Source organism: Aplidium turbinatum, chromosome 16 (assembly GCF_918807975.1).
Source record: "Aplidium turbinatum chromosome 16, kaAplTurb1.1, whole genome shotgun sequence".
Classification (NCBI taxonomy): Eukaryota; Metazoa; Chordata; class Ascidiacea; order Aplousobranchia; family Polyclinidae; genus Aplidium; species Aplidium turbinatum.
In genome coordinates, this window is record NC_137487.1 from 21,123,459 (window position 1) to 21,151,064 (window position 27,606).

Consider the following 27,606-nt stretch of genomic DNA (forward strand, 5'->3'; position numbering starts at 1 on the left):
TATTCCACTGTCCCTACTCTGCCGCTATGGAAACCAAATTTAATTTGTGGATGTAGAAGCGGAAACTTGTTAGTTCAAATTTATAACTCCAAAATGTCTTCAGTTTTTTCATTGGAGTAGCCTACCTAATACGGTCAATAATACGAATGACCAACCAGAGCCACTTGTGTATTACAGGGGCGCCGGAAGCGGGGGGGCAGGGGGGGCGAATGCTCCCCCTGCCCTCAAATTTTTTGCAGATGGAGGGGCAGGGGGGGCAATGGTGCCCTTTTAAAGTCATGTAAGCTACTGCACATTTTGCAATATAACAATTTCTGCTATTCGCTTTTAGCCTAATTATAATCTTTCATTTTTGCCTCAAAATAATATTTACGGCACAAAGTTTTGCAACACAGTACAGGCCTTAAAACTCGTTTTTTTTTGACAGCCATCGTGGCCTAACGGGAGCTCCTTCTCGGCGGCCAAATCTGCGTGCTTGGAGGCCAAAATACAAAATAAAAATAACGATAGCACAAGTAAATAAAATTAAACTTGCAACAATGCTAAAATGATCACTTAGCGTTGTTGAAGTCTGGGCCTGGGCGACGTCCTACAATAGAATCGCTGCACCACGCAATAACTGCTTTATCGGGATTGTAATCTAGTACTATTCAAACGACACTCATACGAGTGTCTCCAATGTGGCTGATTTTATAAAAGTTCGCTACTCCCCTAGAATTCTTTTTAGCAACGAAAAACAACGTTCGACATGTGTCGACGATGACGGCAAGGTAATAAAATAAGTATTTCAATGATTAAAACATTACTTGTAGGCTTTAACTGCCCTTTATCAGAACTGACGATGCACTAGCAAGTGCGAAATATTTTTTCTGTTAAATCTACTGACATCTGATCCTGTTGCCTTAGCAATTGAGGTTTTAGCTATTTCAATGATGTAGCCTACATTACTAAAAGAAGCATAATTTTTGCAAAATATGATGAAAAAATGTTTTCCCATTGATGTCAACTAACTTTGTTCTCCTTTTCAACAACGATTCAATGTCCGACAACATCGAATCGACATAAAAACGACAATATTGCCAGCCGATGTAAATTAGCAATTCGGATTAAGACTTTGTTAAAATAAACGTCGGGGATTACAAACAAGACTTACAGCGCTGGTGATCGCAGATGGATATTCCATCAATAACAAATATTCCGTCACAATGCAACAGCGGCGATTATGACGCGCTGATCTAACTTTGCGTCACTCTTTGATACTGCATGTTTTCGACAGTTAATCCACGATCATTGTATTGCGAAATTAAATAATTGGCTAGGAGAGACCGGCGGCCAAACTTGGCCGATTGAGGAGGTAGCACCTGCGGTTCATTCAAGCACTACTTAGCGGCCATGGCCGCAGGCTGCTTTAAGGCTTGACAGTAGGTTACATCATTATAAAATAGCATGATGCCTTTCTTTGTATACCGGACACTTGTAGGCTATCATTACTCAATACATAGTGAGCTGATAGATTAGCATTATCGCTATGTCTTATCTTAAAACTTGAAAAAAAATTGGCCTTTTAGTAAACAAAAGTGCCCTTTTTTCGTAATCTTGCCCCCCCCAGTCAAAAATCGTTCCGGCGCCCCTGTGTGTATAAGCAAGTAACCTAAGGGAACGTTCAAATATTACGTAACCCCATCGAGGGGGAGGGGGGGGGTTATGCAAATCGTTACGTTAGCGTCACATCGGGGGGGAGGGAGTTCAAGCAAAACGTTACGTAACGCTTTCGAGTACGGAATGGTAGTTTTTTGTGCTGAATTTGTAGCCTAGTGAAAAAGCGTTACATGGGGGAGGGGGGGGGGGGTTGAAAAAAACGTTACTTTGGCGTTACATGGGGGAGGGGGGATCAAAAATTCGGAAAAAAAGCGTTACATAATATTTGAACGTTCCCTAAGGGGAGATACAGATTGAATATGTTGGTTTTGTTACTGTATTTCTTTTTCACAATATCATTTCTTTTGTATTCTGACAAAGAAAAATGAATAAAAGCGAGTTACCGACCGTTGCATTGTGAAGCTATTCCTTTCACCTGAGGAGGAAACAGATTTTTTGTTGGCCTTAATTTTTGAGTGTATGCTGTGGCAACAACATAAACAAGAAAATGTTCTTAAAAACGTAACCTAGTTAAACATGTAGCTTTCGATTGGGTTTCGACCTGTCTTTGTCTCACAAATATCTACTTAACACTGGCAAAACACACACACAAACAGCCCATCTTATGGTTTTATAAAATACATGCTTCTTTCACAAAGCAGGCTTCGCACTTAAGTAACATTTTCGAGGGGAAACAAAATTAAAGGCAATGACAAAAATGGTAATTGGCAACACAAGAACAACTCCTAACAGTTAGCGCAACTTAGATCCGTTTTCCAGCCAGCAAATCAGTTCTTTTCATCATGGTGATGTCTGCTTACGTAGAACCAACGTAAAAAGAGCTGATTTACCGACTAGGCTGAGGCACCCTCCATGACATCAGGAAACACATAACATGCAACAAAACCGCTTTGGTATTGTGCTGGAACGAAATCATCGACACAAGTTGAAGGAATAATCCACTAACAAACTATCTTCTGCAAGTCAGGATGAGCCGGAAGTGTTCCCGAACAAATTCCCTACAACAAAGAGAATTATCATTGTATGGAAAAGCTAGAACTACATGTTATATGAGCTGCTTCTGCTTAGTAATAATACTCCAACTTTTAACTGTGATATCATTAACTTTTTTTTTCTCTCTAATGATTTCAGTGAAAACACAGAGTGAAAGTTACAGTACTATCTCCTTTCAATATCTCTCAGCTCTCAACATCTCTTAGCCTACTTGACAAAACCGCTCTTTTCAAGTCATTGCATTGATGCCTTAGATGTGCTCACAGGTCTATCTAACATTTCATAGTAATTCTGTAATTCTACCATACGTGACTCCAAGCAACTGACATCATACGCAACTGACATCAAAGGTCAACGTAAAATCTTTCTCTAATATTAATACTGTACTTCCAATTTGCTACTTCATTGAGACATACAGTTATTCTCCGTTTATAATACGAGATCACTGACGTACGCAGGGGGGGGCCATTGGGCCATGCCCCCCCCCCCCCTTAAAAATGGTTTAGTAGTTAACGACGTAGATTAATGCATTTAATATGTTTTACATTGCTCTGTCAAAGCAAGCACTGTAACAAGGTTGTTTTATAGACTAAGCCAATACGAAATACATGCCCCAATCCACCTACCCCACCCCAGGTATGCCAATGTAGCATAGTGTTCTGTAAGCCTATTATAGTGATTAAGGAGAGAGAAATGGATAAAGTCTAAACTAAAACCATACTGGGATATTATGAAGACGTCTGGGATATCAATGGCCAGTGGCGTAGCTAAGGGGGGGGGGGGGGGGTTACAACCCCACTTTGGCACGCGTATGACGTCACGATATTGAGAATGATGCTTTCAGTCTCTTTATGCTTTGGAATGATGCTTTCAGTCTAAAAAAAACTTGCCTAATTTTAAACAAAACTGCATTAAAAGAGCGAGTTTTGCCAATACTGAAGATTCAAACATCTCAGCCAGGAATTAACAACAAGAAAACATAGAGACTTAGCTTTATTTCCGAAAAATGCCGAAGAAAACATGATCTTATCCTTTTGCTATGTCACCTGACAGCACCATTTTACAGGAATATTCATACCCACATTTTTGTTGAAAATGCTCTCAGAATGCACCAAATTCAAAGTAATTTTTCAAAAATTTCTGGGGGAGGCCCCCCAGACCCCCCGCCGCTGGGTGTCATCTTAAGCGAAAACGCCGACGGGCTTCGCCCGCCGGTCGTCAAAAACCCCTTTTCAAAATTCTTGGCTACGCTACTCTCAATGCCCCCCTTGAGAAAATCCTGCGTACGCCAGTGTACGAGATCATAAATAACTCGCATTAATTACTATAGTTGTTGTCATATATGAAAGGTTGATACCGCTCTGCTGCAGACATCCAAATTTAAAAAAAAATCAAACTTGAACACAAAATCTGTGATAACGTTGTTATTCTCAATGCATGGAAGAGAAGTGAGAACAATAAAGACATGGTCAGAATATTATCTGATACTTTCGTCAAAGCGACTTACCTGAATTGATGATTGTGTTTGTTGCTGAAAACAATCAATAAAAGGTTAGAAAGTAAAAGTTATCAAAACATTTCCATACAACAACGAAGAATAGTTTTATTATTGCAATCCTTGATTTAAAGTTCTAAAGTCAAAATTCTTAGGTTAAACGTTTAAAAATTAAACGTTTTAAAGTCAAATTCTTAGGTCAGAACACCATAAAAAAACAATTTAAAGTTTTTCAATGAAATGTTTTAGTGCAATAATTGTCAATGAAATAGACATCACATAACCTACCACAAAAAATATTTTGTGTATTGGGGTATTTATCTGTCATAAATTCAGAAGTTATAAGAACTCATAACGTATTGCTATTCTCCTATGACCTAGACAGTCACTTTATCTGGTCCAGATTTTTACCAAATCTGGTCAGGTCCGTACCCGATCTGGTAAAGATCTAGACCAGATAAAGTGGCTGTCTAGGATAACCTTTCATGCCCTATAAAAGAAAGAACATGAAAAAACATCCTTTATTCAGGGCTCGAGGGCTGTATTAACTTCGGCAACAGTCTGGTAATGTCTTTGATGAACTTTGAATGTTTTTACAAATCAAACTACTTTGAACATTATCAGCAGGCTCTTTCTTTTGATTATTAATAAATGATAATTGATCATACTGTCTGGTTTGCTTATTTTGTCGTTTCTGTGTGGTAACTATTGACAAAGTTTTATCTGCAATAAAATTGTAATAGTATTAATAAAAGCTGTTGTCCGCTTTCCAACGATCTCCAGTCGAGGTGTTACCACTGATAATAATCGTCCGTTCTGTTTGCTCAGTGGTTGAACGTTCGACTAAAGATCAAGCAGCGTCAGTTCTTGGGGTGTGCACTTGAGCAACGCATTCCGATTGCTCTTCATTCAGTGGCATCTAATGGGAGGAACAATTCCCGGCAACAATACTTCAACAATAAGAAACTTTACTCTGCCAATCTCGGTAACCAGCCGTGAGTCAAAAGTCTCTACACTGCGAAACTACCAGGAATAACCTATCAAGGTTTTGTCACGAGGATAAAGATTCAAAACCAACCAATTCACCTTTTCTATTACAATGTTACTTCCAAGCCATAAATTAGTCTTCATTTGCAATGCACTACAATTTGTTTATGCATTATTTGCATCTTCACAAATATCTTCATAAAAATATGTAGCTATCATAGCTAAAAGGTTTAGGCCTATGTAACATAATATGTAGCTCATAGGCGCCGACTTTTATTTTTGCACGGGGTGGCGGATAACACAATATGGCAACCTAAAAACTTTCAAACTGCATGTTTTTGTTTGATTTTTACTAAGCGTGTTTCGTAGATGCAATTGTCTTTTCACACCTGATTTGTAGCTCGATAATTTACAAAGCAATTTTAAAACAAAGCACAGGAGGCATGTCGTGAATTTTATTGTTACGTTGCTGCTCTGACACTTAATATTTGGCAAAAGTATTTTTGCGAACAGCAGCTCTGTCAATCCAACTGTTAATCAACTGGTCAAGTTGTAAGGGTGAAGCTTCAGCTTGATAAACATTTAAAATTAGGACGTGGTTCAATCGCTGTTGCGTCATGGTAGATCACAAGTAGGTTTTTATGCGCCTGAGTGCACTAAACGATCGCTCCGCCTTGCGGGTGGTGGAAGGCAACGATAAGTATATTTTCACAATGCAGACCACGTTTGGAAGCATTATTGAAATTGTTTCATTGCTTGCAAATAGATCAAGCAGTTGCGACATAGTTGAAACAAAAATCTGTTTTTGCTGTTGAAAACTTTCCGGCTGTTTCAATTCCAGACACAGAAGCGTTGGGTTTATGTCATCTTTATATGTGGCAGCGACATTTTCAAAAGCAGCTCTGTTCTCTTCCGATGCTTGATCCTTGGCAAGCAGAACTGTTTCCATGTCATTGATCGTTTTCATGTCCTGCTGTGAATAACGTGACAAAAGTGAAGAAGAACACTGTTTAAATACGTCTAAATAAATGCTTTGGTAGTAAGCATCTACGGTAGAAAAAAACGGTTGCTGTTGCTGGTCATCGACAGATCTTGCAGTGCGTCTACCACGACCACGCTGCAAAGATGGCAACTGCAAACCCATATCAACAGCTGATTTTTTACATGCGTCGAACAACGCAGATACCTCACTTTCTGTTGCTGCATTCCAAGAAACTGTTGATGATACGGCTTCCAGTAATTCACGTACCTTTCCGACATTGATCCTACGTTTCTGAACAGCGATATGTACAGGGCTTAAAATAAGCAAAAGCTTTTGCAGGACACGCAAGGAAAAGTAAACGTCACAATTCTCCATGGATAAAACATGGCTAGTGGCATTGTTTCGAGTTACAGCATCCATGTCATTTTCTTTCGATACCGTGTCAAGCCAATCTAGTATGACCTCATACTGGTCAAGAAAAGCATTTACGGCTGGGAGCTACATTACCCAGCGTGTGGTACAAACGTCTGTTCAAATTACATTTATTTGCAGTAAGTACTGTAATGTAACCTCCCCGCCACAGCGGTTATGGGGTGGCGTGGCCACCCCGTAACCCCCTAAGTCGGCGCCAGTGAATTGTAGCTACATATTATATGTTTACAAACAATATATAAAAAGTTTTTACTTACTGTAGACAGCAATGTATATTCCATATGCAATGCTGCACATTGTACCAGCAATGACGAATATGATGACAACAATAGTCAACATTCTCATGATTTTACTTGGCGGTTGTTGGTTCTGAAAATAAATCTGAATTTCCAAAAAGTTTCTTAATGTACCGATAGTCCTTTTCAAGTCTTTGAAAGAAAAAGCCTTTCGAGCATTTTTTCTTTGTTAAATATATGATAATGTTAATGTTGTGGTGTTGCAAGTATTGTTTGTTTATGGATAAAAAAACAACTTCTCTACCCAAATTGTACTACAGCCTAATTAGTTATTTTTGAAAATGAGAAATTAAAGTCTATCAGGATATCTAGATTTGGTTGATTGATGAGTAGATCAGTTGCATGACATAAAGTGTGATTTCATTTATATGTACGCAATGTGCCATGCAGTGTTTTGCTCCTTCAGATTGCTTATTTCAGTTACACTTTTGACAGCCACAAAATTATACATATATAAATAACAAATATAAATAAATTCAAGAATCAGGAAAATATATGTAAAAAAACCAACACTTTATATGAATGTGAAGAAACGCGTTCTTCCCGGCTATCAGCACAAGGCTGATTACTCACTAGCACAGCGAGCTGCAGTGACGCTTCGCTAACCAGAACGGTGTAGCTTCCACGCCAGCCATTGAGACCTCCAATTAAACGTTTAAGTTATTTTGGCAGCCGATTGTAGCATCGAATAGACAGCGATAGACACGTGTTTCGCCCATGAGGCTGGGCTCATCAGTATCGCACCGTATTCTTGCCACTTGAGTAATCGACCGCCGCTTTACCAGTCAGCTTTACCAGACCGCCGCTTTACCAGCCAAAATAACTTAAACGTTTAATTGGAGGTCTCAATGGCTGGCGTGGAAGCTACACCGTTCTGGTTAGCGAAGCGTCACTGCAGCTCGCTGTGCTAGTGAGTAATCAGCCTTGTGCTGATAGCCGGGAAGAACGCCTTTCTTCACATTGACCTACCCCTGGCACCTGCTGGTTTTGTTGGCTCTTTCTTTCCACAAAGATAAGAGTTAAACTGACTGGTAAAGCGGCGGTCGATTACTCAAGTGGCAAGAATACGGTGCGATACTGATGAGCCCAGCCTCATGGGCGAAACACGTGTCTATCGCTGTCTATTCGATGCTACAATCGGCTGCCAAAATAACTTAAACTTTATATGAATGTATAAAAGTTTGTGTTTTATGTGTAGCACATGCGGTTTAGTAATATTTACCGCATGTGTTACTGTCACGATTTCTTTTGATCTCTTACCAGGAAAAAGACTTGGAAAGGTTCAATGACGTAGTTTAATGGGTTAAACCGAAAAGCAGTCAATTAAATTCACGGATAGTTCTACTAGTGAAATGATATATATGAAAACGCTTGAAGGACTCCAACGAATGGTTCACCACTTCCAGCAATTAATCAAAGTAACAGTAAACAGCAATAGATTCCAACGCTTGCGGCTTTTGATCGAGTCTAACGTGATCCACTCACAGCTTCTCATACGATCCTAATTTCAATCAGAAATTATATTAGCATCAACGTTGCTTTACTCGTATTCAATACTTCAACTCTCGATCAACAATAATCTTTGCGTCTATTAACAGCTGCTACTACTACAACAATGATCTCTCATCACCAACTCATAATAATAATCAACTCATCATCAACTCTCAAAAGAATAATCATTACGCAAATTACACCACTAGGGGAGATGTGGGACCTATCGGACAAAATTGACCTAACTCCTATTATTTCTAATTTTCAAAGCGGTGTTGAATGTTCTTACGTGTTTTTGTTTACTTACATTTATAACGAACTCATACTGACCCATAGACAGCGGTTCCCAATAATAACAGTAATTTTATTTACATATGAAAAAGAAGACTCAAATGTCCGAAGGGTCCCCACCGGTGGGGATCTTTCGGACACAGGGTGGGGACCTTCCGGACATAAAAAAATGAAGTAAAATATCATGAAATAATATTTTTACAGCTTTAACAATTACCGATGTTACAAATACTGTGAAGATTGGCTATATAAAAATCGTCTTCAGAACACGATTTTATTTACAACCCATACAAAGCCAGATCAGTCCCAAACCTAAAAACTTCACGTACCGTAGTCGTTTCGTAGTGGCAACTGGGATGGTTTGGGAACCACTTAAACAATGTTATTCAACGTAACTGATGCTGCATCTACTTCGTCAGGAAAGTGAAAGGCGTCTTTGATCTTCTGTGATCGCTTCACAAAATTTACCTCGAAGCCACCATCTTCATCAGGCCCGGCACAGATTTTTCCGATAAAATTTTTATGTTTTCCCTCTGATGAAAAATCTTTAATGACAGCAAAATCTCCAACTTCCACCTTGTGTTCCATAGAAGTTGGACCACCTGACGTGACCTGAGATTTCACTTATTCAACTTAAAATAGAATCATCGTCACTTACGGTGTCCGATGATAAGTGTACAAATATAGCCTGTCACTTTCGCTGCTGGAAGAAACAGCTCTTTTTGGGTGTTTCGTCGGCAGCTTGTTGCGACGTGAAAGAATGATTTCTTTTTCTGGAGTATCTATAATTATTGCATTCTTGCATCTATTTTTATTGGAACGTTTGGAACAGTGGGGACCTTTCGGACAGTGTCTTTTTATCCTGTCCGAAAGGTCCCCTGACCTCCATTTTGACCAAACTTACAAAATTTTCTGAAGTGAGAAAGGCGTTTTTATCTAAACTCTATTCCTTCTGTGACCACTAAACAAACATAACCAAACAGCATAAATAAAGTTACAAGAATATTTAAAAAATGTCTCAAAACTCTAAAAGTATCTGGTTCACTATTTTTACTTTGAAGCATGAAAATCACTTTTCTCTTTACAAATTTACACCTCTTGCTTAATGTTTACAAAAACATGTGGTCTGATAAAGAATGAAATCTCGGATCCATAGAAGAAAAAGAGAGCGTGACGGTCACGTGGTATCAGAAATATGCCGCTGTCCGATTGGTCCCCGTGTCCGATAGGTCCCACATCTCCTTTTATAGAAGGTTGTTCAGTCCAGTAACTTCGAGAAGGTTACGTAAGGTTACATCATAAAGAACCATTGTTCTATCAAGCAGCATTTAAATGTAAACAACAGAAGTCTCTAGATTGTCACGTAGGGAAAATGATTCTAGAAAATACATTGCATAATAACGATTTCGCAATCAGAGATCCATTGGTAAACAACCTTGTGACATCATGACAAACGATATTGGCAATTGTGAAAACAACAGAATGTTCCAGATACAGAATGATCTAGAATTACGTTACATAACAACGACTTCACAATTAAAGGTTACTACTGGTCATTGACTGATAATAACATACCGCTCAAGAATTCCATAATTAAAACAGCGCGCTCGGTCCAGATACAAAGCAGCCCGACGCGAGACCTCGCACATTGATTGTGACAGTTACACATGTTTGGTATTTGGTTTGTCTGATTTTGCTGCATGCAATCTTTGCAAAAAGCATCCTTAGGATTTATCTTACGTCGCTTTTCAACATCAAAGTGTGTAGAACTCACTTGTCCAGGAATTACAGTCATAGGTTGTGTGACAGTTGGATATGTTTGCCCATATGGAAAACCTTGTCCATTAGTTGGAGGCATAATTGGATACTGGTTCGGATACGCTGGATTCGTAAAAACCTGTGGTCCATAAAAATTTGGAGGTGGTGGTGGTGGATTAGAAATATAATTTGCATTATAACCAGATGGCATAGCCATATCTGCCTGATTCAACTATTTACTTGTTTTACCAGATACTACCAATAAGTTCCATTAAACAAATTTCCACACAACACCAAAACAAAAACTGATCCTAAACAATGTCAAATGAAAAATATAAATCCATTTTAGTTGAAAAGTAAAACTGCTCATTTGACATGGACAAGTGTTATTGTACATTAATTATGCACAGTCCTTGTCTGCTCAATGAGTAGAAAAAAGTTAGCCTACATAAACTAACAACATAGACGTTATTCCATTGGAAAGTTACACTGCCTGTGGATAACTGTTTGTACCATTATTATCAGTAGACTTACTTACCGTACTTAAGTTAACCTGCACCAAACTGCTGATATATTTTGGGCTTTTAACTGTAGCCTACAATTAATACAGTAAGACAAATATCCTATTGTCCACAAGAAAATGATATTTGTGAATGTTTTTTATACAAAATGGTTCAATATTCTGCATAGCCTATAGGTAATTCTGATTGCACAGCTACTTGACCCATTGCTGACTTGCCGTATATCTAAATTTTCAAAATGGAAGGATGTCTAGTTGTCTACTGTCTAGTTTTGTCTGCCACTGCCTTACTCGCAGTGTTGCCAGATGCTAACAAAGGAATCTCTTCGTAAAGACCTTGCAAATTTCCCAAACTCAACTTCCTGCCCCAACAATTTTTACCAATCTCTGGTTTGGGATAAGCGTGATCTCTATAAAAAATATCTACATCAATTCAGTAAGAGGTTCACAATCTTTTCAAGCTTTTTAGAGACAGAATATTTCCAAAATTCAAATTATCTTTCACAACAACCTTCAAATTTCATTATTTTAAGGGACAGCAAAAGCAGACGATAAAATCAGTGTTGCCAGAAATGTACCAAACATTTCCCCCTACTTTTAAATTTTTCATTTGAAACAGAATTCAAAAATTTCTGTCCTTTGGCTATATAGAACGCATCTCAAAAAAAGGTCTTTGTCTATTTAATTAGATGGTAAAAAAATTGCGTGTGAGACGGAACATTATGAGGATGATGATGAAAAAATGACATTATTCTAAAAAAGCTGCCCATTATTCCAAAAATGCTTTTTTAGTCATAGTGTAACAATGAAATTATTCAGTGTTCAGCAACAAACAAAAAGTTAGAATTTTCGACATGAACAATATAATTGCCTGCCATTGCAAAATGCGATTCCCACTGGATATAGAAAATACAAATACAGTAAGTGGCATTATAGGTGATATATTCAAAACAAAGAAAAAAAAATTCGCCGACTTGTTTATCAAAAAAAAGGGTTGTTCATCTTATTCCATTGCACACTTTACCCCAGTCTGCCCTACACCCCGATGGTCGAACTAGCGTCGCTTCATCTTGCAGTTTCTTTGTTTGCAAAGTCAGGTTGCCACTCGATCAGGGCCGTTGACAGGATTTCTCGGGCCCGGTACCAATTTATTTTCGGGCCCCCTTCGGCCTTCATCGACTATGTTATGAAAATAAAGGTAGTGTACAAACTTTTATTGATGTCGTTTAAGCATGGTCATTTAACACATCTTGCGCAATCTTAAAATTTCTTGAACCACAAAACTTACTATCTCTATCTAGCGGTTGCTTTTTTGAACTTTTATTTGTCACATGGCGCTAGAGTATTCTAGGCTCACCAGAAGAGAATTTACAGCAAAGGTAGTGCAGACAGTCAGAAAGTTTTCAATTTGATTCGGGAAAGGTGTTTGGGCCTCGATCAAACATTTGCTGATTGCTGCAATCTGAAAAGCGGTTTTGTGCAGTTTTTAGTGCAGTGCAATGCAATTTTTAGTGCAGAAACAGGGATAGCAATCTTCTTACCTGTGCCATTTCAGTTTGAGTTTAAACAAATATTAACCTGTTTATTTTGAAATTCATGTTTCGGGTAATATTCATGGTTAGGGAAATCACTATACTAGACTAATGTAATGTAACCTCGTATTTGTGTTCTTAAACGATATGATTCATTATATGCTCATGTTTTCCCAGCTGGTCTTGATTCAATATTCTACAAAACCATATATATTCAATTCGATTTCGAAGCTACTGTTCCATCCATCATTATGTTTTATTGATACAGTTATAATGTCTGATGCTGCAATGTAAGATGACTGATGACAGGCAGCACCTTGACTGGTTAACCGCAAGGTTGTTCGGTGCTGCCAGACCTTTCTATTGCCATATTTTGATTTGTATGTAATTGTGTTTCTTTATATCGAGTCGTATTAGAAAGGCAAATAAACAATATCTCTCTCTCTCTCTCTCTCTCTCTCTCTAAACTAAATTCTTATTTTACTGTTTGGTGGCTGAAGTGGCTATTTGACCACCAGAAAGCTGAAGTGCAGTGCTGTGTTAAACCCTTTGTGGGCCCCCCGGGGCCAAAATAATTTTGAGCCCCTTATTGGCAAGCAGACTTATGATAATATAGTGTGTATGTTAACTGCACTGATATGGAAAGGTGGTTCACTTCACTAGACTTTCTCACCAGTTGAGAAAACAATACAAATATAAATAAGAGCAAACACAGGTCTATCAAGTCATGGCTACACCTTTGCTTGCAATGAAAGCCAAAAGTGTTAACGATTTCTGAACATACTGGCAACGGTCATGAAGCGTATGGGTCATTCAACCCAGATCTTATATCACACAGTAGAAGCTGGTATCAAAATTTGACATGCTTATCACATTGAGTTCATACAATTTTTTATATCGGACAAGAATTGACAAAATTATGAGAATTTTAAATTGGTTAGTTACATTTGGAAGCAATTTTTTCCAAAAATTACAATTGGCATTTGAAATTTCACTAACCTATTATTTTTAAATGTAGGCTATAGCCATAACATAGCAAAACAGTTTAGAAGTGCAAAAAAAAAGTGAATTCACAAATGCTTTAACAAACAACATTTTAACACTTTCACCAAGTGGTAATTATGTTTTGCCTTGTAGGATCGCCGAGGTGGAGGCTGACTTGGTGACCTCATAAGGTCTTTCGCTTCTTTCCTATCTCACTTTTATGTAATGTACCAGTGCATTTGATGTGATATTTTGTGAAAAAAATAAACCAGTGATTGATTGATTGATTAAACCACTCACCTATACAATACTTTCAAAAAGCTAACAAGTACCCAATCAAAATGCTAACATGAAAACTCAAGTGTACTCAAATGTGCATAATCAGGAACTTAAGTACGATAAAAACAATAGTTACCAATCTAGTGATATACTTTCAATTCACAACAGAACAGTGTTAATTTATAACAGCACAGAATGGCGTACAAGCCGTACATGGTATATTAACTACTCACACAAGATACACTATTATTAGAAACCTGTTGTTAATCATGCTATATTTCACTAAAACATTTTTTTTATTAATTGCTTTATTTTTGGAACATTGTGGTTGCTGAATTTAAGAAGCACAATTATTATGAGCAGCAGTTGCTGTAATCTAACTGTTGAATTAACTTTTCTACATGTATATAATTATTTTTTCATAAGCAAACACCATTGGTCATGCTAAAAACAGTTGTTATTGAAATGGTGCATGAGTGCTGACTTATGTAGATGAAGTTTAATAACTTCATCACATGTTGCAACTACTTCACAGGAATCACAGCATACATAAGAAAGTTACTATGATCTTTAACAAAACGGAGCAATATTTACAGTGTAACACTAGTTAATAGGTTTCTAGGTAAGGTCTAACAGCTTCATCACTCACTGACAACTTTGCTGTACTCAGAAAGCCTTCATAGGTTACTGGTGCTTAATGAAATGTTATAATGCTTACTGCACAATACCGGCTAACTACTACCTAGTTAAACTTTTATAACTTCATAAACAATCATCAACCCAGCAGTGTACAGAACACAGCAGAAATATAACTAATAGTAAACACAGGTCTATCAAGTTATAGCTTCATCTTTGCTTGGAATGAAAGAAATGAAACATAAGCAGCAACGATTTGTAATCACAAACAAAATACTGGCAACTGTCGTAAAATACTTATTATACTGGTTACACTTGCTGATAGCTACCTCTGTAAAGTCAGGGATATTTATAATTGCGGGATTGTAAATGCTAAAAATGAAATGCTAATTAATCTATGAGAAAAGCTATTTTGTTTACTGTTCACAATTTTTTAGCAATAAACAAAATATGACTGCACAAATGGAATAGGCTACAAATAAGACAAACATTTTTATGGCCTACAGTTAAAGGCAGGTTAATTGATTATAATATATACCTATTACATTACTCAATGTTCGCTTATTACTTGCTGACCTTTGACTTTGAGGTCAGTTTTTGAATTGTTTGTCTTACTTTTGGTGGTCGTTCTTAAGCTTGTGGCCTGCTGATCACTTTATCTGGTTCTTACCACAGCAATTAAAGACATGGGTAAAGACGGCATTAAATGCTTCATGGTTTCTGGTACATTCAAGGTTTAACATTTGGCTCAACATAACTTTTGAAAAAAAAAAACTATGCAAAGAGCTTGGAGAAAAACATTCCCTTGTTTGGAACATCTGCAAAACTTTTGCAGCACGTCTGCACCATTGGTAATCATAGTAAACGAATGTATTCCAATTGCAATAATGGCAAAGCAAAGTTTGCTAGGTTCTGACCAGGGCCGGATTTAGCTGACGGGGGGCCCGGGGCACTTTTAGATCGGGGGGCCCCCGTGCAAAAAAATTTTTCGCGCCTACGGCGCGTAAAAACCATCTCTACGTCTACAGTAGCATCAGTCCAGTAGGCCTACTGCACAGCATTTTGCAGAAACTTTAAAGGTCAAAAGGAATAAAATAACACAAAATCACATTTTTTTCCACATAGGGGGGCCCTTCAAAAGTCGGGGGGCCCGGGGCAACTGCCCCCTCTGCCCCCCCCTAAATCCGGGCCTGGTTCTGACAAACCTTCATGTTCAGCCATTTCAAAGAATTCCTCTTTGAGAGTTTTGTTTATCTGAAATGTTCAAAGCAAGAATGTCGCTAGTTCAAACAAGACATCTTCTTTATGAAATGCTGAATGAAATCTTGGTACATAGCAAGGTTACACCATTCTAGAACTAGATTACCAGACTTTGTAAACCAGTAACATTCACTTTGAAGTAAAGCTTAAGAAAACAAAACACTCTGTAAAACCAAAATGTTAAGCTAAAAGTGCAACAGCCTTAATGCAGCTTCTGACACTTCAAAAAATAGTTTTACCTTGCAAGTTATACCGGTAGATGCAGAAAAAATATTTTATTGTTAAATGGGATATCAATAGACCAACCAAACTTTAAGCTAGTCCAGTATTACAAAAAGTATTTCATGTGTCTTATTTACTTATTGGCAGACTTCAAAATCAATCGTACCTGACTCTTAAAGTTTATGCTAACGAGAAGCTAACCTACGTACAAAACATGAACGCTTTCACCTTATGCTAAAGAAAGGTTTCAATCTATGCTTTTGCAAAATTTAGACAAGGCATTGCAATTAAGTTATGCAAATGTCTTATATAATTTGCCCATTTATGACAATCATTTTAAAATGAGCTGTCTACTTCGTGGTTTAACCTATAACAGTAGCACACAGAGTATGGTGACCCTACCACTACCAGTGTATAAAGCGGTTTCAGTTCAACAGTTGTCAATTCCAAAGTTTTACCACAAAATACGAAAAAATAAACAACCGAAATAATTAAAACACATTTATCTTAAACACACCTTTGTAGGAATTGGGCCTGTCTTGATTTCAAGTATTCAATTGCAACCAACCTGTTTTATTTCAAATACAGGTAATTTTACTAATGTTGTCACATTTTAACTTTTCAAGATAATGTGGTTTTTAGAGATGTTTTGGTATAAGGGCCCAGCATCTCATTGGTACCGGTACCGGGCCTAAATTATCTTGTCAATGAACAAGTAGGCTACACGCAGACGCAGTAAACTTTAACAACTAAAAAACAGATTGTTACTGAAACGCAAAGTCTATTACCTGTGGGCCCCCTGAAATTCTATCACAAAATAACGACGTGATTTGTGGTGATTTTAGAGATATTTTGATATAAGGGCCCAGGCCCAGCATCTCATTGGTACCAGACCTAAATTATCTTCTCAATGGAAGTACACACAGTAAAGTTTAGCAGCTAAAAAACATGTTGTCACTGACACGCAAAAGTCTATTACTAGTAGGCCCCCTGAGATGGTGGGCCCAGTACCCAGAAGGGGGCCCGGTACTTTACCATCTGGCGGCTGAAATAGCAGTTTTAACCTCTGATGGCAATTCCTTCAGATCTGATTATATTAAGATCTTGATTATGTTTGAAGTCGCGGGGAATTTTTAAAATCCGGGCCCCTTAAATATTCCGGGCCCGGGTCCAAAAGTACCACCTAGACCCCCCTGTCAACGCCCCTGCACTCGATTACTGATTTGACAAAGGACAACCGAAAACAACGACAAACAATCGCAGCTATTGCATATCAAATTGCAAGAATACATTTCTGCTTTTTAAATTTTAATTCCAACAAGGTTCTAACCTCAGTTTAATTTTTATTTGCGACCATTACAGTGAAAAATATTAGTTCTTGTTGCAATGAGGTTTCTGTTTTAAACTATAAACAATGTTTTGCATTGTCCCACTTCTCCATTGAGTCTTAATGCTCATATGGTGTGTCCCGAGTCTCTTTCTTGTGTTCTACTTTACTTCGCAAAAAGTAGACCTTCACTTTTTAAAAGTCGTATATTTTTGGTGGTTTATTTTCAAACATATTATTGCCATCTTACGAACCAGCAACACTGTGATAGAACAATCATTCGAAACCATGAATAACGCGTTCTGTGATCACACAAGTGAGGCAAAATGACTTTTACAACTTTTTGAAAATATATTTGTCCCATTTTTCCCTACACTTCTCTATCATCTAAAATAGAGTTTTCCAAAGTGTGTGTCACTGCACCCCGGTGTGCCATAGCAGTGGGTGCGAAAGTTTGATCATTTACGTGTGCAGCTGTGGAGCAAGAATTTTGTTGGCACATAATTCTCTTGCAAAATTTCTGATGCGCCAACGACTTCCTCAATCTTGATAATTTCCTCACAAGTGAAAGCCCTGCATCTAACTATTATATTAAACCTAATTTGGATGTGGAAAGATCACTGAAAGGAAAACTGATGAGCTACATATGTTTTACTCTAAAATTCAAACTGTATTGTCTGCTTTTCTTTTACACGATATTACTTACTTTTTTAACACTTTCATTAAATTTTGTAATCATCTTAATAGTAAGCTTACTTCATTCTTTAATATTGTTGCAGATTATACTGATGAAGCCACATTTGTGTGGCGAATGCTCTGTATTTAAATAAACTGATTCTTCTGATTTGGTGTGATATTGTTTACTTTATTAAAATATTTTGTCTGCATTTGCACTATGTTTGTCTAGCTACTTTTAGCGTAGGCCGTGCTTCTTTCCATTTGAAATGTGTACTATACGCCACAGTTAATAAATCAGTGACAATGACACATTGTTATTGTTGATCTAACTATGTTTACTGAAACGAAATTAATAAATCCAAATCAAAACGCAATGCAGGTCATAATTTTCCACGCGCCTCTTCATACAATTTTATTGTCAGGATGCAAAGCGTATGAGCAGGCTCATAATATGCGGCATGGCCAACCGATGAACCAAGAAAATTGATATGAATAAAATATGGAATTATCACAAAACCAAATGTTCTCCGCAGTGAAAAGATGAAACAAGGGCATTTTTATGAAGAGTGAAATACCTCGATAGTCAAGAAAAAGCTTATACGTGGCAACAGGGCCGTTGAGGGATCGGGGCCGATGAGATTGTCATGCTACAAAGCATGACATTTCAATTAAAAACACTGTATCTAAAGAATACACTGTGGGTTCAATGTTCCCCGGCCCCTTAAACAAGTTACGGGTCCTCAAAATCATCCCTGGTCCAAACGTACCTCCAGGACCTCCTGTCAACGCTGCTGCGTAGAAGTTGCTATTTACAAACAGAAACATCACGTTACAGCAATGAACTGTTTTACAAATATATATGCATCAAATGCACCCAATCAACACTAAAAGATTTGCTGCAACTCAAGCATGTAGCAGACAACTAGTCCAACTTGTTTAAAATAAAGTTATATATGCTCATTGCTCATATCATTTGTTCAGTTTGTGCTTTTCAGTCCAGAGTGTCAATACAGTTATAGTGCAAAGTCAAATTTATCTCACGATTTTTCATTTTATGTATATTGCAGTTTTAATTCCTGATGAGGACACACGTAACTTACGTGTCGAAAACGTTTGAGTTTATTTTAATTATGTTATATTTTTTGTGTGTAAAAAAAGTATGTTAAACCCGCTAAGGTTATTCTGTTTTATTTCTCTAAAGTTATATGCGATCACAAAGGCTGCCTATTAACACATAGATTGCTCAATAGCATGCAAATGCATTAAACAAAATATATTGTCGGTAGTGATAATATATAGTGGTAAGATAAACAAACAAAAATAGACAGTGCAAAAAATTGCCAGTACAATGTACATTATAATAGGTATAGGCTACCAAAACAAAAGCAAATATACACGACCAAGGAAGATGAAAAATAATTTTTAAATTTTATATAAATCAATAAAAATGGAATTTAAAATAGATTGCCACGCGGTGAAACAAAATATGAATTTTAGAGGAGACATAAAAACACTTTGAACTTTGTGCATTTAAAAGAGGCAGGAAAAATAAAATTCAAACAAAACAATTCTAAAGAACAGTTTGATTCTTTCTATTATTTTCACACTGATTCCCTGAATGAGCACCAGTGCTGATGAACCTTTAAGAAAACTGATCAAAGCTTGTATTTTATGAATGTTTCCTTCTAATATCACTTAAGGTGTAAGGCCGTAGGCCATACTGGTTGAGGATGAAATGTTCTAAGGAACTTTCGATGAACAGGACAATGTGAACTATCGATGAGCGTAGGGGAGTGAGGTCTGCTATGTTGGGTGGTAAACGTACTCATAACTTGTACTAAAGTCTTCGTAGAAATCTAAAATACATATAAATAACATAACAAGCAAACGGTTGAATTTCTGGATGATGGAAAGTCGACTCCTTGAATCACGGCATCAGAGCAACTCTAAATAATGAGCAAATACGGGATCAAAGTCAAGCGGCGATCGATGGTTCGACGCTGACGTCATAGAAAGAAACGTCACTGACAGACAGCGCTACTGTTTGAAAAGAGATGAACCAATACCCATATTTTGGCAGGTAGAGATATCCCTTTTTGGGCCTTCGGCATTAGTTTGGTATAATAAAGATCAGGGTTGGAAGTAACGACTAGTTGTCACTGTTCGATAGCGTTATTCGTTGCTTTCTGAATATCGAATGCTATAGCCATTCCTTTTAAACATATATATCGAATGCGCGTTATTCACTGCTTTTTTATGCAAGCAACAAAATCATTATTCGTTTTTCACTAATCGATATTTAGGAGAACTGCTGAATCATTTTTTTCTGTTCACTTAGGCTACTTCGTCGTCAAAACGAATTTACGAGATTTAGTTCTAGGATTACTATCCGACCTAGTCCCCTTCCGGTTTTCAAACTTTTAAGGATTAAGGAAAATTTTGCGACAACACAGTTCAGAAAAACCTTGCCAGTGAGAGTCGTTAACAGTACTGCCAACCTTGCGGTTTTCCCGCAAGTTTGAACTTGTTTTTTTCGAGTTTGCGTATTTTTTTTTGAGTTTGCGGGTTGCTTGTTTTTGGGCTTGTTTTTTGGCCAGTCAAACTTTTTAAACTTGTTTTTGACACTGAGATTGCGAGGTTTTTATTGTAGTCAACATTGTATCCCTACTTTTCAAGATAATAATTGCTTGGAATAGCGTAAACAAATGTCATTCTTGGACCCGGACTGCAAAAGACTGCAAAGGTTGTATTGAAAATTTTGAACTGCTAAACTGCGTGCTCCATGCTAATTGGTATTTGTTGCAAGTTATTGAGCTTGTTTTTGTGTTGATTTGCCTGTTTTGGGCTTGTTTTTAAGATTCACTTGCTTGTTTTCAAAAAACAACCTGGCATCACTGGTCGTCGTCGTCGTCGTCTGAGCTTCTGGGGCCGAGGGTCTATCCTTTTACCACCCCAGATTCACGATGTTCCCGGACTACACTGGAAGGCTGCTAGAGAGCAGCCAGTCTTTAGTTTCATCATCCATGACGCGCAGACCTTCCACTCCGTTAGGTGGCTTGAAGATGGTACAGTCATTGATGATGTGGTCTGCGGTCTGTTCCTCGGCACCACATTCACAGGAGGAGGAAGAAGCCATTCCCCATTGGTGCATGGTTGAGCGGAAAAGGCCGACGCCCGTACGGAGACGGTTGAGGCGCACCCATGCCTGTCTCTGTAGTGTCAGGCCGATGGGGCGTGTGTCGGCGTCGGGGATGAATGAATGGAGTCTGGTGGTGCTTGACCTCCATTCAAAATTCCATTTATGGTCCGCCCAAGTAGCCGCAGAGATGTCTTGTTCATCAGCTTCGTTGATCAGAAGCCGAGCGGCTGGCACGAATGAGTGTCTTGATTTCAGTCGGCGGGGGTGCCCGTTTGGGAAGGCAGAGATCTTGTGGTGGAGAAGATGATTAGGCTCCAGTGCCCGTCGACCGAGGGACAGAGTGGCTTCTTCGCGACGAAGCTCAGCAGGTTGGATGCCAGCGAGAATGGGGAGATTGTCCAATGGTGTGGGACGCAGGCATCCGGTCACTGTGCGCAGGGCGCTGTTTATGGCAGTGTCGATGTTGTGGCAGTGAGCACTGCGGCACCAGACAGGTGCACAGTACTCTGCTGAAGAGTAGACAAGGGCTAAGGCTGCTATTCGCAAAGTGTCAGCCCTCGCCCCCCAGCTAGAGCCTGCCAGGCGCTTCAGTAATGCAGCGCGGGATGTCAGTTTCTTGCGCAGTGACACCAAATGGTGGCGGTATGTGAGCGATCTGTCTAGTGTCACCCCAAGGTACCTTGGCTCGGGGCAGAAGGAGAGAGGTTTTCCGTTGTTGTGGACATGTAGCTCACGATCAGCTTCCCGATTGTGTAGGTGGAAAGCTGCCGCCACAGTTTTGGTTTCGCTGAGTTTCAGTCGCCAGTTCTGGAGATAAGCTGAGATGGTTTGCATGTCCTGGCTCAAGGTGTCTTCTAGATTTTCCAACGACTTTGTGGAGTGGAGAATTGCCAGATCGTCCGCATAAGCGTATTTTGCGGAGACCGTGGTTGGCAGGTCGTGGGTGTAGATGTTGAAAAGAAGTGGAGCCAGGACCGATCCCTGTGGGAAGCCGTTTTTCAGGCGTCTCAGTCTGCTTCGCCGTGGGTTGCCGGTGGTGAGGGTGAAGCTTCGATTCCTGACAAATTCCATAATCATATGGACCATATGTCGGTCAGGAAGCAGGCGAAGCAGCTTGTAAGTAAGGCCGCGATGCCATACGGTATCGTAGGCAGCTGTGAGATCTAGAAAGACAGCGCCGGCCTTCTTTTTTGCCTCAAAGCAGTCCTCGATGTCTTGGGTCAACAGTGTGACCTGATCTACAGTGGATTTTCCGCGCCGAAACCCAGCTTGCTCTTTTGGAAGGAGCGGGTCGATGATTGGGTTGACGCGGGCATAGATCAGTCTTTCGAGGATCTTGAAAGGAACACAGAGGAGGGATATCGGACGATAACTCCTTGGGTCCTCTGGTGGCTTGTGAGGCTTAGGGATCGCAACTACTAAAGCTCTTCTCCAGATTTTTGGGATTGTGAGGTGGTGCAGGCAGGAAGAGAGGAATCTACGTAACCAGGACTTTAGGGCATGGCCAGCATGGAGCACAAGCTCAGGGCAGATCTTATCCGGCCCTGGAGACTTGTGTGGTTTCACTAGGCGGAGGGCGGTGGCGAATTCCTCTGGAGTGAAGTCTCCAGAGATTGTTTCTTCTGGTGGTGTTTCCACTCGCCATAGGGCAGACACTTCCTTGGCAACAAGGCGGGATGCCTTGCGGTCCTTTGTCTTGTACACCCCGTTCTGCACTAGCTGGGAAGCGATGGCATTAGCAGAAACTGGCATTAGCAGAAACTGGTCGTTAAATACGCAAATACAATAAAATACAATGTTCATTGCTTTTTTTAAGTATCGATAGCGGAAAGTCATTGCTTTTTTGGGCACTATCGAATAGTGAAATAGTCATTGCATTTGGCCTACGAATTCCAACCCTGATAAAGATACATAGGAATAATAGTCAAATTAGGTCACAAAAAGCTTTGTCAAACCCCAAGAAGGATTTTGGTTGAACTTTTAATACACTGGCAAGATATCTACCCCAGGCAAAGAACCTTTGAAGACTGAGGTACCATTTCCAGGAACAAATATCTTGACAATATGTTCAAACGATTAGAGTGCTTTAAATGTTTTCATTGAAATGCGGATTGAATGCTTTCAAAAATCAATCCTTGTTTATTCAACATTGCTGTTTAGGATGGTAAGTGGAGCATTGGGCTTGCTAACGTTTGGAAAACATTAGAATACAGAAAGTTATAAACTTTTAAGTCCGTAGCTTCGCACCATTGCTTTCGATTTGGTTTAAATTTCTTCGTCATTGTTTTATTTTAAACTCAGTTTACGAAAAATTTTGTTTAATCTGCCAATATCCTAATCAGCCATCAAACATAATTACATCGGCACATTTTTACTTACCAATGTAGGGAACAGACAGATCCTGTGGAGTGTAGGTGCCTGGAAGAAGAAGGTAAAAGCTGTAGTGAGATCCACAAACAAACAAAATATAGCAACACTTCTTTACTTATCATGACACGAACGAAAACAATAATACTGCGCCACAAAACCATGCAAGACGCTGTCATAAAAAAGATTCTATTTCAGCTTTGCGAGAGAGCAAGTGGAGGCATTACATTGGGTGGTTTCATTCAATGTGTTCAAGAGATAAAAATTCTCAATTCATTCCAGGATTCCAAGGTTGATGAACAAAGATTCGTGGATTGCTACGTCAACCTCGTAAGAGCATTTGCAAAGAATCTTGTTTGAACAACGACCCAGCTGGCAAAGGTTTCCATTTTTACATCGTTTCAACGACGCCAGACAACAGCGGCAAGTTTTACAAACTAGGATCGCGCGTACAAGTGAATACAAAGTCGCCTCCGATTGTGACAGCTTCTCTACGTCACAACTGAGTGATCAGTTGATAATCACAAAACAAACACTTCACTCACGCGCGAAGAAGTAGATCCCGATAGCGAGGAGCGTGACAACGAAGAAGATGCTCGCGAGGATTAGCGCGATCTTGCACGTCGTGGAAACTTTGCGGTAGACGGGCTGAAACAGAAGGAAGCATCACAATGGCAACACTGGATCGAAGTCGCTGAAATATCTCGTCAAGTTGAATACAAAAGAAAGAAACAAACACGTGGAAACTGAAGTTATGGCTCAATGCATAAAGCTTAAACTGCTGAAGTTGAGCTTTAAAAATTTTTAAAACGAATAAAACTTCTTGCTTTGCATCGTGAATCGCTCAACAAGGTCTTTGATGTTGTATGTAAAACATATTCTCCAACCACCGTAACTTTGGTCATACTTCACCTCTCTTATTGTATGTGAGAAGTTAATTGTTTTGCTCCCGAGGACAAATCTATTGAATTGTTCTTCAAACGCTTTTGTGGATGAGGTCACTTAAAACTTTGGCATCCGAACATTTTTGCTTTTGCTTTACGGCTGCGCAGGATGCCATCAACAAACGAGTTTTACAATCGACAGTGACCGATTCTGGCGGCATTTCAATGTGTGACATGTTTGTTACAAAATTATCTCATTCATGGTTTATGTTAAAATAAAGAGATCGTTAAATATATTTTCAATTCAAACACTTAGTCTGTCGCTCGTACTGTGTATGACGTCATACTCCCACCGCGCTCCACATCCGGCTCCACGGACGCTCGGAGTGGGGCGGCTGCCACGGCCGACGCCCGGATGATGAGAGGCTCAAACAATTTGAAGCCTGAAAATAAAGAAGTAGTGAAATCGAGTTTACGATGACGTCATGCTTCATCTACGTCGTGAGAAGTTTGCCAGAAAGCAAGAAGTTTTGACTTCCTGAGAGCATACGAAATATCATACGTGAAAACTATTGAATAACAGACAGAAATGCCGGCGATGGCTATGACGTGACAAAGCCATGTGTGCTCATCGAACATGGCGCTAACAGATGCTTAGTTGTTGCTTATTTGAAAACCATTAAAATTAGAACGTGCCACTGCCCTGTGGTACAAAATCGAACTTTCTCCCGAACCTACATTGGAATGTATTCTTTGAATTGCTTAAAATTTCTGTTATTTCTCTTTGCTTTTATTCAGTATATTAGCAACATGGTCGGTTACATTGGATTGTTGTGCTCTAAGCAAGACCTTTCAATTGATGTGATTCACTTTTGTGGCGTTCCCAGTTCTGTAGTTTCAGCAATGCTTACATTTTTATTAAATAAGTTTAACTTTTATTAAGGTTTTTCACAGCCGGTTTACCACAAAAGCTGCTTTTCCTTCATTCAGCAATAAATGAATTCTGCAATATAAAGTCATTAAGTTACAGACTAGTGATGTTTGGCGCAAGGAGCTCATTGTTGTGTTGCCTGCTCAAAAAGTAGCCTATGTTCTTGTGGATGTGAAAAAAAATTGTAAATTGAGATTTATACGAGACTTTTCTCCCTCCAATAACTTCAATGATAAATTTGGTTAACTCAGTTATTTGTAACTAACTTCTCAGTGTAGTTACTTCTCACTTGGTGCGAAAAACATTTTATATAATCACCACAACCAAGCAAGGGTTCACTACTCATGAGCACACCTGGGCTTGATGGGTGATCATTGTGTTCCCAAGTCACCCAGGGGGCATCCAAAGGACACTCAGGGAAATACAACGTTTCAATTTTCACTTCGCCAAAGTCTACACTATAAATTCTACTCAATGCTGCATTTCTCACCAAGCTTCGTATCTTCTGGGTACGTTCTTGTTCCTTCCATTGGAGGGACTGCTGGCAGCATTGGAATCGACACAGAAACATTTTCGCTTGTCGCCTCCGGAGCTTTGTCGCTCATTGCTTCTTACAGTTGTGTATCTACTACTTTAGCGTAAAAGCAGCATCCCATGTTTACGATAAAACTACAGTAGCAAAAACTCAAAAATCGTTATTTCCTTGAATTATTCATACGACATCGATCGCTTACGTAACAATAAATTTTCTATAATAAAAACTGATGTTTTTATCATGGACTGAAACTTTGACTTTAATTTGAATCAAAAGCGACGGAAAGGAATCAAAGCAAACAATAATAAACATCTCTGTGACGTCACTATGCCTTCGAGCTATGGTAGTTGGTTAGACACGAGAAGCAGTTCAGTCCGGTTAGTTATGTTTGTTGACAATAAAATTGTTGTAGCTGATTGTGACAAATTTCTTGGGACTCTACAGGATTGTCAGACAGCTTTTGAGAAAAAGAGCCAAACAATGTTGAAAAAAGGGCCAAACTGGGTAAAAAAGAGCCAAATTGTTCATTAATGTTAATAACGTTGCTAATAAACATAATAACGTTACAACAACACATTCTACAAGAACAATTTCAAATCTTCATCTTCTACAGTGTTTCCACTCGAATCTTTGGCATTGGCATAAACATTGTCAGCTAAACACTGTCTAAAAAATCGTAATAACATTTCTCAGTCTCAATTTCCGAAAGACATTTATTTAAATAGCTAGTTTGATAGTATGTGCCAATTGCTTCCAAAAAGAGCCAAATATTGAAAAAAAAAGGGCCAAGGGGCCAAACAATTTTTTTTGGGGCCAACTACCTCTAAAAAGAGCCAAATTTCACAAATTTGGCCCCAAAAGGGCCAATCTGGCAAGCCTAGGACTCTACAGTACATTGGATTCAAATATAAAGAGTTGCCAGTTCCGGGTTTTCACGCAAAATTGGACTGGTTTTGTTTTGCAGTCGCCGAAAAATTTTAGCATTTGCGTTTTTTTTCGTTCCATTTCTCCCAATTTTATTCCTAGTTTGACAGTATTTTGCGCGAATTTGTCATCAGTAACAATTAGGCTGGAAACTTAAAAATAAAAATTTTTGTAACTTTTACTCAGATCTGATAACCTTGGAATCAGATCTGATAACCTTGGAATCAGTTCTGTGGTTAAGAAAGGTTTTGGAAAAGCTAAACTTTAAAAATTTACAAGTGAATAAAAAAATAACAGTTAACCTCTCAAGTACATGTAGCTCCACACAGAGTGAAATTTACATGCCTTTTGACTCTTTTTTATTTCTTTAAAAGTATTATTGACTCAAAAAGAATGTCTAAAAAGACATTACGAAAAGTAACTACGGACAAAGGCCAGTGTTTCGATCTTCAGATCTCTTCAGCGTAGTAAAGTGAAAGTAGAAAGTTGTCTTGATGCGTTGGTTGAGGTGATGATTTGAAACTTGAGTGATTGTTGTGAGACAATGAGACTGGATTTAAGTTTTAAATTTGGACCTCAGCGAAACGTAGTTTTACAGCCTATTAAAAGGTGTGATTTTTTTAAGAGAATTTGTGCTAAGAAATGGCAGGAATTTGTTAAAAATAAAAACTAGAAAAAAAGACAAGAATTTGCAACTGAGCTAGGACAAAACAATCATCTGAGATGGATCTAAAATACAAGAAATTAGATTCTAGCGGCACATATAAGTATAAAAATTCAAAGAAAATGAAGGGGTGTACCAGCAAACATCTATAGGATTGGCCCATGATACAAGAGAAGGATCCCCAGAGGATACAAACTGATATGAATGAATCAACAAGTGAATAAAAAAATAACAGTTAACCTCTCAAGTACATGTAGCTCCACACAGAGTGAAATTTACATGCCTTTTGACTCTTTTTTATTTCTTTAAAAAAAGAAATAAAAAAGAGTCAAAAGGCATG

At 38.6% G+C, this 27,606-nt stretch overlaps 2 protein-coding genes across 3 annotated transcripts; both read right to left on the minus strand.

Moving 5' to 3' along the window:
- Positions 1-2,254: 2,254 nt before the first annotated feature.
- Positions 2,255-10,691, minus strand: LOC145785799 (uncharacterized). Its single transcript, XM_082597510.1, has 4 exons — positions 10,401-10,691; positions 6,806-6,917; positions 4,160-4,183; positions 2,255-2,657 (listed from the first exon to the last, which is right to left on the minus strand). The coding sequence occupies exons 1-4, from the start codon at positions 10,599-10,601 to the stop codon at positions 2,623-2,625; spliced, it is 372 nt and encodes a 123-aa protein (XP_082453636.1). The 5' UTR covers positions 10,602-10,691; the 3' UTR covers positions 2,255-2,622.
- Positions 10,692-18,144: 7,453 nt separating this feature from the next.
- Positions 18,145-25,786, minus strand: LOC145785634 (uncharacterized). 2 transcript variants are annotated; one of them, XM_082597312.1, is made up of 5 exons: positions 25,634-25,786; positions 24,543-24,655; positions 23,874-23,976; positions 23,341-23,379; positions 18,145-19,678 (listed from the first exon to the last, which is right to left on the minus strand). In XM_082597312.1, exons 1-5 carry the CDS (start codon positions 25,746-25,748, stop codon positions 19,626-19,628), a joined length of 423 nt encoding a protein of 140 aa, XP_082453438.1. In that variant the 5' UTR covers positions 25,749-25,786; the 3' UTR covers positions 18,145-19,625. The 2 variants fall into 2 exon arrangements, with proteins under 2 accessions (XP_082453438.1, XP_082453439.1); XM_082597313.1 differs by having other exon boundaries at positions 18,145-19,768.
- Positions 25,787-27,606: the final 1,820 nt, after the last annotated feature.

Excerpts from the sequence above, each read along its gene's own strand:
- LOC145785799 (XM_082597510.1), bottom strand. The coding sequence starts at position 10,601 with ATGGCTATGCCATCTGGTTATAATGCAAATTATATTTCTAATCCACCA. Across the intron at positions 6,918-10,400 it reads TGACTGTAATTCCTGGACAA|AACCAACAACCGCCAAGTAA; the intron begins GTGAGTTCTACA and ends ATTTATTTTCAG. Across the intron at positions 4,184-6,805 it reads AATATACATTGCTGTCTACA|CAACAAACACAATCATCAAT; the intron begins GTAAGTAAAAAC and ends GATTGTTTTCAG.
- LOC145785634 (XM_082597312.1), bottom strand. The coding sequence starts at position 25,748 with ATGAGCGACAAAGCTCCGGAGGCGACAAGCGAAAATGTTTCTGTGTCG. Across the intron at positions 24,656-25,633 it reads CCCAGAAGATACGAAGCTTG|GCTTCAAATTGTTTGAGCCT; the intron begins GTGAGAAATGCA and ends CTTTATTTTCAG. Across the intron at positions 23,977-24,542 it reads GGAGTATGACGTCATACACA|CCCGTCTACCGCAAAGTTTC; the intron begins GTACGAGCGACA and ends CTTCTGTTTCAG.